The sequence below is a fragment of the Enoplosus armatus genome, chromosome 20, assembly GCF_043641665.1.
Source record: "Enoplosus armatus isolate fEnoArm2 chromosome 20, fEnoArm2.hap1, whole genome shotgun sequence".
Taxonomy (NCBI): Eukaryota; Metazoa; Chordata; class Actinopteri; order Centrarchiformes; family Enoplosidae; genus Enoplosus; species Enoplosus armatus.
This window is the reverse complement of record NC_092199.1, coordinates 9,340,409-9,353,817: the sequence shown is the minus strand read 5'-3', so window position 1 is coordinate 9,353,817 and position 13,409 is coordinate 9,340,409. Positions and strand designations below refer to the sequence as shown.

Sequence of the window (13,409 nt, the reverse complement as noted above, 5' to 3'; positions counted from 1 at the left end):
CTCTCTTTAAGAGGAGTCTGTGTGTCTGCGATACAGATCTGCAGAGCTGACATGCAGTGGCTGAGAAGCTTGGGGCTGATAAACATCACCAGCGGCTACTGATGCTCTATTTGTTCACTCGCTATACGTTGCGAGGACAAGAGATTTCATTACTGCCGGGGGGGTGCACACACACGCACGCATGCTTGTAGGAGGAAGCAGTCATGCATGCCTACATATAAAACACACATTACACACACACGTGCACTGCACACACCTGTCTCAATATTGGCTCCCTCTTCACAGGCATTCTTCTGGATCCTTCCACCCCTCATCTTTCGGCTTTCCTCACTTTCTGCCTGTCAGTGAACACCTCTCTGCTCTGTCTGGCTGCATGTTTGGCCCTAGCTAAACTCAAAGAACACACTAATCAGTTATATGTTCCTATCTTGCTTTCATGTGTCACTGATAATCAAAATCAGCAATGACAATAAAGCCAAAGCAGGGTCATTTCAGTGATCTCTGACTTAAGATGGTTAGACTAATACGTTGGGCTGTCAGTCCTTATCTACAGGGACAACATTAAAAATAAAACCGCAAACTGGGACATTCCTTAAATGTACCTTTAAAAACAAGGAAGGCCCAAGCAGTCTGTTTTGAATTGCTTGACAGGCTGGAAAGTGCCTCCACTCTGCAGTGTATAATTACAAAGGAGCGCTAGTTTTTGGACCAACTTCATACAAAATCCTAACACCTCCTAACCTGTACTTGGAGGTGCGTCTCTTTGAGAAACATCCACAACAGTTTGAGACTATTTCAGGGTGAGTCACCTCAAATAGCCACTTTTAAATCAACTGGAGAACAAATGTGTAAAAAAAAAAAGTTTTCACAATGTGAGAACTGTCTGATTAAAAGCCTCGACTAACTATAATTCAAAATGCCAAATGGTGTGTATTTAAGCATGGGAATGTGTTGCAACCACACACAGAGGATGTAAAGCCCCCAGTCTCCAGTGGGACATTTCCCTACTAGGAAACTGGTAACACACACACTCAGCCATGCTCTTACACAAAACATGTTTATTTTCCTTGCTGCTCAACTTCCAGCCTGTTATCTTCCATCTGGTCACTCTTAAATGTGCCAAAGGTTGAGGCAGGTTTGGGACGGGGCCAGAGGTTATGACCCTGACATGCAACAGGAGAAGAGGTTTACTCAAGAAGCCAAACTAATTGAAACCTGTCAGCATACTTCAGGACTCAGAAGAAATGCCGTTGTTGGTCTAATTACCTGCAGTCTTTTTTTAGACGAGCTCATTATTCTCATGTGACGTTTACTTGAAATGCATCACACCGACGGACTTCATCACACTTCCTTCAACTTTGAATTGTATGAAATTGTACGATAGTCCGTCGATGCGCGGCTACTTCACAAAACTGTAACCCTTTCATCTGTTATAACAGAAACCAGTATCAAGTCACACATCAGTGAAAATCATTAAGATGCCCCCCCCCCCCAAAAAAAATGAGTCCATCCGAGGCTTCTCCCCTCTGAGCGACAAAATCCTTTCTCTTACCAAGCGCTGCTCAGTGTCCACACTGTTTGGGTTTGTTCCTTCAGAAAGCGGTCCTCACCGGTTCCCCTCACCTCTTGGTTTCCGCACTGCTCTGCTCCACCGGGGTTTTCTCCTCCGGACTGGAGGCGAGCAGCGACCCCACCCACTCGCCATGCCCACCTCTGATGCACCTGCACCGGTGCGGTCTCATTTGTCCTCCTCTCGTCCCGTACAGGGCGGCTTCGGAGTCAGGGAGGGGCCAAGGAGCATTGCAACGGCTCCCATTGGTGCTCTCGTTATTAGTTTTTTCTTCATCTCCAAGAGAAATGAATTCACACTGTAAAGGCTTATTGTCATAATACTGACACACAGACGTACATTTATGCAGTCCATTGCTTATAATCTATAGAAGTACTTTAATTCACGGGTTAAACCATTCTCATCCCCACATTTGCTTTACATATATATTTACACTATATATTTCCCTAATGTTAATTTACTATAGTACTTATATTGTATGTATAGTTTTATTTTATCGAGCATTTTTGGCATTCTTGTTTCCTTCGATCTCATCTGAATTACAGGAATGTATCATGAAGCCAAACATCACAAAATAAAATCACTTCGCCGCATTCATTTTGTCACAGAATCGTTTATGTTAAAACTGAAACACATGTCAAACATAAATCAATCAGGCCGGACATCCCACCTGAACAGGTGATTATGACTGAACAAAAGAACAGATGGCAGCACAGCATGTGTTACTGCACACTTACAGGAGACCAACACTTGGATAATTGAGGTTGAACTTCTTTTTTGTTGCCAACTTTAACAAACCTAATAAGTGCATTCAGCAATTCTTTTTTCTGAAAACCTCCAGAAATATTAAAACCTAAAAAGTGAAAAGGTCACTGGAATTTAACCACAGGTTAAAAACATAAAAGCCCTGAACAGAGTAGACGAAATTAAAATTAAAAGCTGGCAAGATTCTGGAATAAGGTGACTAAATTCAAATTACAAACTGGGTGGCTGCTTCTGCAGGCCACATTCAGAGTAAACTTGTTTAAAAGAAACATGGTGTAGGAAAAACACAACACGCTTGATTTCAACAAGTTGGTGAACAATCTTATTTCGTCTGTGCCAATAACAGCTTGATGAGAGAAAGCTGCAGCTGCAACAACTGTTCCAGGTGGTCAATCTGTGACAGGAAAAAAAAACCCACGTTATTCATTTGCACTTCAAATTTCAATGCTGCTCGTTCTCATTATCAATATTGTCAAACGTTCTCTTTACAGGTATGTCATGAGTTCAGACATGCTTTCCAAAAAACAGTGAAATCAGCTCTGACCTTAGTCTTCAGGCTGAGACAGCAGCAGCCGGAGGTCTGAGGATCTGGGATTCAAATAGCCAAGTGAAAGCTATACTATCATGAACATTCACAAACTAACTGCAGTACAACAAAAACTCTAAAGTGTGATAAAAGTTTAAAACATTTCAAGTTAAGCAGCCACAGATCATGTTCTTGTTTTAAAGCATACATACCATCAATTTTGCACGGAGGCTCCATTTGCTCAATAATCATCTGAGCTGGATCTTCTGAAAAACAAAATATCATTAGAACTGCTGCTTTATCTAAACACTTGCTATACCTCATGAGCCCTCCAGGGTCATTTATTTATTTAGATTCATTTATTAATCAGTTAATCAGTAAAGATTAATAGATTAAATCAGTGATGTAAATAATCATTACATGCTGCTGCTTTCCACTAATTTGAACCTAATTAAGCACTTTAAGCAAAGCAATATTGTAATAGTAAATAGTAAATCAATTGTGACTTGACTAACCATTGACTGACACTGCAGAAGTGTTCTTCGGCTGGGGGGTCCGGGGTGTCGTCTCTGGGGTTATGGTTAGGCAAGTGGTGGCTGTTGGATTTTCCAGCCCCGTTTGGGGGCAGTCAGGTACAACTGCAGTGTTGGCAGTGGACGTGCCGCTGTCAGTTTGGTCAGCCTTCTGTGTGGTGGATGGGTGAGGATTACTCTTGGCCTGGGCTTGTAGTGCCTCCAAGATCATGGCGGTGAGGTGTCCCCCGCCCCTCTCAGTGGGCAGAATGAGTGAGAGCACATTAGCATAGCCATCGAAGGACTGGACAGTGGCGAGGACGCCATTCAACAGCAGGCCTTGAAACATCTGCTGCACTTCCTCTGGCATCTCTGCAGGGAAGTGTTCCTTACCTGGAAACGGAAGAGAGGGGGCAAAGGGGTGTGTGAGGGAGTAAAAAGCTACAGCCCCGAACATTTGGGGTCAAGATTGAAATGATGTCAGAAAACAAGAATGACATCCCTTTTGCCTTACCGGTGAGGGTGCAGCGAGTGATCTGAAAGGGGAGCTGCAGCAGGTGCAAGGGGATGGGCAAGATCCGGGAGAACGGCACCTTCTCAGTGTTGCCGTAATCTGCATAGATGGCACTCAAGTCATTATCTCCGACCTCCAGGACCACTGCACGGTACCACTTATTGTCAGCTGGAAAAAAAGTCCAACCACGGTGTGTAATTGCATATATTGCCAGTTTTGTGAGCACCAACAGATCCAGCTTAAATATTTTGACATATATCTGTTTACCTTCATGTCACAACCTCCAGAAGGTGTTTAGTGTGTATTTTACTGCCTTGATCTGCTTGTGCATTCATGCCTCTATGAAATTTCAACAAATGATTTACTAAAAATTGGACTGTAGTAAAATCAAACTAATCTTCTTTCGACCATTAGCCTTTTATTGTTGACAAAGATGACTCTACCTACATACCTGCCCTTAAAAAATGATGTCTTTACCAGCTAAAAACCTACAGACAGCACTGAAAACTCCATTAAAAACAGACCCTGTTGTTAGCTGGGGAATGTATGCCAGGCTATAGTCTCCTACTTGCATACTGTGTTTAAGAAGAGCCGCTCCTACGCACGGCTGCACACACACTGTGTAATTATATCTACTAGCAGACACCAAATTACCAGCTTAGCTCTGCAGGGGCAACAACTGCAGGTGGGGTCTCGAGCACAGTCAGAGAGCAAACATGAATACTGGATGGGAGAATGAGAGAAAGGAATTCATAGTGGCAGATTGTGTGTGTGTGTGGGGGGGATATCTCAATGATGGATCAGCTGGTCCTCATAGGATCTCTTGCCTGTAATCATTAAACAGTGTGTGGGACTGATACTGCCTGGGCGATAGGGTTTTCCCCTTCTGACAGTATCTATTAACCTCTGGATGCAATTTCCTCATAAACCATGGTGTGAAAATGAATCCACCTCGAGGAACTCGACTATAGTTCTGTTACATAAAATTTCTCAAACAAGATTACATTGTTTAAATAAGTGTTTACTAAAAGTCTAGATATATCAACATTGTTAGCTATTATTGCATGGCTAGATTTGAAATTGCATTTATTACTTTCTTCTGACGTTATCTCTTAGTATCATGTTAGGATGTGAAACACCTCACGGATTCAGAAGCTTGCTCACAAAGTCATTCACTTAAAATGTACCTGTCTGACGCCTAGTGGCTTTAAGGGCTCATGGCAAAGCTTACAAACACACCGGACTCGGCTCACTCACTCAATTCATGTCTACAGTAGTGTGAAGAGCCTTGCCTCTGTTGTCAGTGTCCTTGTTACTGGTTATGTTCACTACCTGTCTCTTCAACAGTTGTGATGGTTTTACAGATGCCAGTTACTTCTAGATACATTGGACAACAACAAGAAGCGTGACATACGTTCTGGAGGGAAATGAGCAGCGGAGGGGATGGAGGCCAGGACTAACACTAAGGCCAGTAAGGCTTCCTTGTGACGAGCTGCATGCTATAGCAACGCGTGTTACAATTTGGGCAGGCGCCTTATGTCTATCTGGAAATGTGATAGAAAAACCACAAATTAAAGTGTATCTCTGGACTTTTGTATGATGTATTTAAGGAATAGTACGAGTGTTCCTCACCAGAGAACTGGGCACAGCAGGCAGCCCCAGGAGCTGGTCTGCTCAAGACAGTGGAGGATAAAGAGGCATGGTTGTTGCTGCAGTAGGCAGCCAACTCTATCATCACCTCCTGAAGCTTCTGCTGGTCCACTGCACAACAACACACAGCAATCACAACAGGAAAGAGTATGACATTTTCATCATGAGTGCATCTTCTTATGGGGAAGAGAGTGCATGTTCTGACCCTGGCTGGGACCGAGCAGGTAGAAGAGTGAAGGACTAATGACAGCTGCAAAGTAAGGCTGAAAGGTCTCGTTGAGAGGCAGCTCCACTGTCTTCCAGTCCACTGGAAAAAATGGCACTGCTGAAACAAGATTAAACTATTTCAATCAGCCTCCTCAAATCATCAATCATTTTGTTTCATCTTTAGGACACCTACACTCTAGCTGACCTTCTGATAGCGTTGCAGTCGGCCCTTCGGTTGGTGTCTCTTTGGAACCGTCTCCTGTCTGGTTAGAAGCTTGCTTGTGTATTTGGCTGCGCTCATTTTCCTTTATTTTCTCTTGGGGTTTGGCTCCAGAGCCTGTGGACGCATGTGTCTCTTTGGGAATTGCTCCAGGAGCTTTGGCTAGCTGCTCAGAAATGAGGGCAGCTGCCACATTCTGCCCTCTGCTCTCCAGCATCACACCGTAGCCTTGTCTGGTGACAGAAAGGACACGTGCAGAGAGTTGCTCGCCATCCACCAGAGTCTGGAACCACAGCAGGGCCTCACTGCTCCACTCTGATCCCAGGGGCTCCACACCTGAATCCAAACACACACACATAATCAAAAAGAAACATAATGTTAAAACCTTTTGTGGGGGTATATTTGGAGGAGACAGCAAATCCCCAATAAAGAAATTTAATTGTGAGATACTCTCACAAAGCATTGAATTTGGCATTTACTTCGAGAAAGCGCTTTCACTCTCCCTCTCTCTTATTTACACCAGCAGTTTCTCTCTCTCTCTCACACACACACACACACACACACACACACACACACACACACACACACACACACACACACACACAGTACCTGTGAGCCAGCAGCGAATTGCCTGGAAGGGTAGAGTCAGGAGTCGGGATGTAATGGATCGAAGGTGGTCCTTTCCCAATTTCATGGTATAACCATAGTCCACGAAGTTTACAGACACTTTGTCTTCAGACAGCTCATTTACCATAGCCCGATACCACGCTCCATAACCTGGGGAGCAAAAAGCACACTATAAATAAATGACTAAATTTCATTTTCAACGTCATCTGATCAAGAATGTTAGGAAACAGTCCAGATTAGCATTAATAATCTAACCAATAAATAACTTGTTCTGACTCATATGCCAATGTAACAAGCCTTTCATGTGTTAGCAGTCTGATGAGCTGACAGTATCAGAACCAGTGGTACAGTGGATAGTCTCACCAGGAAACACGGCACAACAGGGCTCTCCCACTTTGGGCACAAAAAGTGAGGCCTTCGCCTCACAATGCTGTTTCAACTCAGTCCCCAGCTCTATCAGCCGCTGATGGTCTGACAAACACACACACACACACACAATACATAAAATAAACTGTTGTGTCATGAGAAAAGGTCACATCTTAATAATGGTGGCCCTCTAGCCTGAGGGAACAACAATACCTGTAGGGTTGTTGATGTGGCAGTAAAACTCTCCAGGGTTCTCCACGACACTGGCTAGCAGTGCCACCGTCTGGCCGTCAGTGGGAAGCTCAGTACAAGACCACACCAGAGGCTCACAGGCTGGGGTGGGCTCTGAAGAGCACATTTCAGCACAAAAAATGAATAACATATAGGCTTAATTGTCTGCCCACCTGCACTACACAAAATAAGGCTTGTCACAAAATTCTCAGTTGAAAGCAGTAGTTCAAACAGCTGCATAAATATGCTTACATCAATGAGTGAAGAGTAATTGCGACTATGATACATGGCATAGCACAGCAGCCACAAAGACCAACATTACCCTTATATTCAATATCCCGTAAAAACCTGAAAAGTTATCAAACACTCTCAAAAGGAACAATTGTTGCTTCACTGTTTTAGATAGAACTTGATTTAATTCACATCACAGTAATTGAGATTCATTTCAGACGCTTCCTACCATGTGGTTCAACAGCAGCAGTCGCTGTCTGGTCAGCCTGCTGGTCGCTGCTGGTGGTAACAGGAGCAGGTGCAGCGAAACCAGCGGAGCTTAGCAGCTCAGCTACATTGGCCTGAGGATCACTGGCCTCATCAATCATGGCCACCAGAGCCTTGCCATCACACGCTCCCTGGATCTCAATGCGCAGTATTCTGTTCGATACCCTTCGCTGCAGGGCCAACAGGCAGTCCCCTGACCAGCTCTCCCCAACAGGCTGCACCCCTGGAAAGGAGCCCAATGACAGACGTGTTAATTATAGCAAATATAATTATGTAATGCTTATTCAAACTTTTAACAGTGTCATTGGCATTAGGGATATAGATTTCTTCTAATAAAAGGAATGTATAGGTACAGGTCAGTTTCCAATATAAGCATTTTGGTTAAACTTTTTGAAAAGTTTAGTGACACTACAGGATAAAAGAAAGGACAATAATGTTTAGACGTGTGACTCAATACAGAGCCATCAAACACAGTTAAATGCACTTTGGTAACATTTAAACATTTAAAATGTGCTTCACAGCGGATATACTACCTGCTAGGGCACAAGGCACAGCCTGCATGGGCAGGGCCAGTAGTGAAGTGCTGATAGGCCGCAGGTGGTCTAAATCCACCTCCTCAGAGTTACCAAAATCAAGGTAGCCCACACAGATGCGTTCCTCTGATGAATAAGCCAGAACTTTAGCCCGGTACCACTGCTTGTCCTCTGGAAGAAAGGCACAGAAGTCAGAGCTTAGATTCACAAAGCAGGTCTACCACGGGAACCTACTGACATCATTTTTGAGAGCTGAATGTAGAATCAGGGGAGTCACGCTCATTATATTTAATCTGTGAATTGGTAAGTTTGAGCCACTTTCAAATCATAAAAACTAATTTTTGAAAAGGAATACATTTATCTTTTGGCAAATATAAATCTTTGTTCAACTGAAACAGTTTAAAATGTGCATCATGTATTAATGTATTGTTTCTTTAGTAGATGGCATAACCAATCAGGCCCATTCTCATTAACCAAACTCTCTTATACTGCAAAGAGTGTCAAAAGGGTGACATGTTCTCAATATGTACATGTGTTGTACCTGAGAACTGGGCACAGCAAACTGTGCCGGGGGCTGGTCTGAAGTTCTGGTGGGCTGGGATCTGACAGCAGTGTTCCCTCAGCTTCAACTGTAACTCCTGAATCACTCCTGCAACACAAAAGCTCTCAAGCTAAATGATTCATGTCAAAATTCAGAGATTAACTGCAAGTTGTACCAGAACAAATTCTACTTACCAGCGTTCTCTACCTTCTGTACGATAATTTCATCGGGTGACTGGAGGTGGGTGACCACAACAGTGAAGGAGTCACCCACTGCCTGTGTCAGTGGCTCCGGTGGCTGAGCCCAGGTGTTGTCATCTTTCCCATCAGAGAGACGCCTGAAGTTTTCCAAGGATGCACTCACCATGGCTTCTGAGGAAAATAAAATATTTCATTATATTTTCAATGATACAATCTATTTTATATATAAAGACATTTAATTCTGTTTGTCCAGGGTTCAGATATGGAGTAAAGCACTGACTTAGAGCACAAATGTGGAGCCTGCTGAACAATCCAATGTTGTCAGATGCTAAATGCATTGTCTTATTTCACATTTCTGGGTATAAATTAAATGATTTACATGACTGTTAATACCTAAGAAATGTGTATATTACATATTTCAGCAAAGTGTGCAGTTTAACAGGGATGTGTAATGATTCCCCCCAGTTTTGTCCCGTATGTCACAGCCCTGGTCTACAGACTGATTTGAGATGGGACGGTTAAGTAGATATGAAGTTGTCTTACTTATTTCTTGCTCGGTTGGTGTGTTGGCGTTGACTGTTTCCTGTGCTGCATAACCATGCTCAATGAGGAATGTGCTCAACTGCTTTCCTAAAAGACACAGGGAAAGTCTTAATAGGTTTAAACTTTGACAAATCTTTTGCCTGTGTAGGTCTATCTCTATCACAAATCTCACTTCAACCATCATAAACAAATCTTGTTTTACAGCCTTCCTAACTCTATAAAACCTACCCATGGAAAGCAGGATATCCACAGCATGGATGCGACCATCCTCTAGTGTGTCCACCAGCCTAACAGTCACAGTCTTGACGGCCAACAGCTGTCTCACTGCAATACAGCTCTCGCCTGACCAGTTGAAAGCCATTGGCACCACCCCAGCGATACAGCACTCCATTGCCTGGAAGTAATAGATGCAAGTAATAGTGTCATCATGCCAGCTACAAGACACCACCAAACTGGCGGACATTATGTAGTAGCAGATTGTGTGTTGGAAAGTTATGACCTTGACAGTTGTCTGTGCATTATTAATCACATTTTGACACCCATCACTGCAACACTGGACGGCCCACTAAATAGAGTAGTGTGAATATGCACTCACACATGGACAAAAGGGTGGGATATTAGCAGCCAGGGGCTTGATCCTGTCCACAGGGACATCCTCTTCATTGCCAAAGTCAATGTAAAGGATGTTAGCCATCTTCTGGTCAGTAGCCAAAGTCTGTACCAGGCCTCTGTACCAGTTCTACACAGAAAAAAGAGGCAAGCACAAGTGGCACAGTCAAAGACTCAGCCAACAAGCATATTAAAACTTGTCTCTTGTCAGATTGCTTGAGAAGGCTTCTGCTCACCATATCACAGGAGAACTGAACTGCGCAAACCTCTCCAACATGAGGTACATGTGTCGTCACTGAGGGGCAGCTGTACATTTTCTGAAGTTCTGTGCTGATGCTTTGCAGAGCTTCCAGCTGTTCAGGGCTTTGGGCAAGAAGGAAAAACCTGCCAGGGCTGTAGAACTCTACAACAGATGCCTAATACCACACAAAATTACAACAAAGAGACACTGTGTTTTGGTATTTACCAACATTGGCTAGATCGGTCAATGTTGAGGCAAACTGAGTATGTTGTACCTGGATGTCTGTTCCCTTAATGACTTTAGTCATATGCAAGTCCTTCAAATAGACCCTCTTGAGGCTGAATGCATCGCCATGCTTTAACAGAGGTTAAACATAGATCACAATCTTTTACATATTGTTATTTCAAGTCATGAAAATGCAAAGAAGAACTCAAAATCATGGGAATTACCTTTGACTCAAGCAGGCTAGCTTTGTCTCCTGTCACTGGCGAAGCTGTGGTTTCCTTTGGTTTCTCTCTTTAGATTAACAAATAAGTGCACATTATTTATTTATTTATTATAATCACTCAACTCTTTGCAGGTAAATCACAAACTGACTTTTTTGTTAGCATTTAAAAAAACAGCTGACAGTCAGTGGTACGCAGGGTTGACCCATCTTACTTTGCAGGTTCTGGATCAAAGGACTTGCACATGTGTCTGTGTGCCTTCCAGTCTTCTGTCTGGCACACCACAGAGCAGTAAGGTGCCTTCTTGCAGCGTTTGCACCGAAAATGTCCTGTCAAGTGAACACAAATTATTTAGAATCTGGTAATTGCAGGGAATTTAAATACAAAGCAACAAGAGGCACTTGAGCTGTGCTGACAAGAACGCTGACATTCACAGAACCACCATGAGGAAATGTGCTGCATACCATGCACCATAGTGACAGGATGCATTTCAAATCAATACATAAAAGGGATGGCACACTCCAGGACTTATTATTCTTATACTGTCATTTTCTTAAATGTTGAGAGGAAATTATGTAAAAGGTTCATAAATATTGTGATTAATTTGCCTCCATCATTGGCAAGCCTCTAACCTCTGACTAAAAATCCATTTGAATACGTTACATTCGTTTGAAAGTGAACTTTCTTTATGAAGCTTTACTGCTCATTAGTATAGATAATGTAAATGTTCCTCAGGCTGATTTTTATCTGCAGATTGAGGGCAGGTTGATGGATGCTTGTATACTGTTGGCTCTCCATGGTGCAAGGATGCAGGAACTTTTCATATCCATCCACGCAGAGTTGTGACTTTAATGGAGACAACATTACCTTGCTGACCACAGTAGTTGCAGAAGTATACAGTCAGCGCTGGTAGCATGGATCCTAACACCTATGAAGACAGAAAAAAAATAAAATTGGGAAAATGGCACAGAGAGAGGACTTTCACTGCAACAGAACACATTGACATAGCCAAGAATAAAGAACAGAAAGTTTGTTACATACTGCAGATGTTCCCATGCTGACTGCTGAATTTACAGGAGCTGCAAAAAAGAAAACTGGAATGAACCTGGTGACATATAAGGTTGGAGGAAACATTATATAGTAGCTGATAACATTACCGTGTTCACGGAAAACATTTTATTGCTGTTTAGTTACTATTCGCAGTCTACGGTTGACCGAATTTGAAAAACAACAGGTATACCAGACAGGTGTGCTCGTCTAGCTAGTTGTCTGATAATGATGGCACTGATTTACCGTCTCCAATGGCATGTGACTCGGGGCGCACAGGTGTTGCATCGGGCATGGTGGGAAGTCTTGGATGAGGCGAGGTGGAGAGAGACAAGGGGCTCGATGATGGTTTCCTCAAGGGTAGGTTGGGTCGAACCAGGTTTGAAGAAAATGAGCGGTACATGGCGACACCTGTCAACATAATAACAGTCATGTAAAGTCAGACAGGTTTTTAAGATATGATGTGAGCACGAAAAGGGCACAAAGTGATAGTTTACACACTGCATTCTTAGCTAGCTTATCAACGATGAAACAGCTAATGTTATGTTCACTCGACGGTGACTGACAAGTTAGCTCGCTAACTAGGCTAGCTATTAGGAAGCTAATACAAACGGCGATAATTGAGCAAAACTTACAACAAACCAAAATAATATTATGATACGAGACAGAACTAAATATACAACCCCCCCCCCCCCCCAAAAAAAATATATGAACTTGATGGTTTTATATTGCACGGTCAATATTTTACCCGCTGAATGCACGTGTCTGTAAAGACGTATTTCCCCGACACTAGTTAAGAGGTGAGAGTGGTGCACATGCGCAGTAGCCTCAATTGCAGCTAGGTCAACAGGTCAGGATGAAATTAATTTCCTACTTCTGTGTTAAGAATGAAGACAAATTCTTTAAGACCGACTATATTTATATTATGTATAATATCCATATATTTTATTTCTAAATTCTATTTGTCTTTATTTCCCTTCTGGGGATCAATAAAGGCATATCTTCATCAATATATGAATATCTGAAAATGTTTTTTGTCCTGTACAATTATTAAGGCCATAGAAAACCAACAGCAATGCCCTAGAGTTCCTCTCAGTGAGTGTTCAGCCACATCAATTTCATTGCCTACGTTCTTATATTAGATAATATATATTCTTATATTAAAATCTATATGTATCATACTGCACCTGTAAACCAGTACAAACAATTACGGTATCAAAGCACCAAAAGCTATGAAAATTAAATGTCTAATGTCTGATTAGATATTGCCTGATTTAATTCATATTTTTGTTGATTTTGTACTGCATTCTATTGAGGAATAGTTCCTAATACCCAAGCCATTTGTTTAAAAGAAAATTCAAACGCTGAAGGTTTATATTCAACAATATAAGGTTTTGAGAAAAGTTTAGTTTTGGTTTTGGTATCAGATTGGCAAAAACATACCCAGCTTACCAGTCAGTTCAACAGTAACGGTACAAGACACGTGTGGTATTTAATGTGCTTTTCTGGTGTGTGTACTTGTTTGTTATAAATTAATTATTATGTAATAATATTACATTTTCT

At 42.4% G+C, this 13,409-nt stretch overlaps 1 protein-coding gene across 1 annotated transcript; it reads right to left on the bottom strand.

Annotated features, from left to right (window-relative positions):
- Nucleotides 1-2,657: 2,657 nt before the first annotated feature.
- On the bottom strand, nucleotides 2,658-12,249 carry tdrd1 (tudor domain containing 1). The gene is made up of 25 exons (XM_070927414.1): nucleotides 12,093-12,249; nucleotides 11,841-11,878; nucleotides 11,667-11,727; nucleotides 11,014-11,128; nucleotides 10,803-10,869; nucleotides 10,628-10,708; nucleotides 10,349-10,528; nucleotides 10,099-10,242; nucleotides 9,732-9,897; nucleotides 9,504-9,590; nucleotides 8,955-9,131; nucleotides 8,761-8,868; nucleotides 8,220-8,390; nucleotides 7,649-7,909; nucleotides 7,171-7,302; nucleotides 6,955-7,062; nucleotides 6,574-6,741; nucleotides 5,938-6,300; nucleotides 5,743-5,859; nucleotides 5,520-5,648; nucleotides 3,888-4,055; nucleotides 3,377-3,766; nucleotides 3,074-3,127; nucleotides 2,880-2,923; nucleotides 2,658-2,729 (listed from the first exon to the last, which is right to left on the bottom strand). The coding sequence occupies exons 1-25, from the start codon at nucleotides 12,247-12,249 to the stop codon at nucleotides 2,658-2,660; spliced, it is 3,558 nt and encodes a 1,185-aa protein (XP_070783515.1).
- Nucleotides 12,250-13,409: the final 1,160 nt, after the last annotated feature.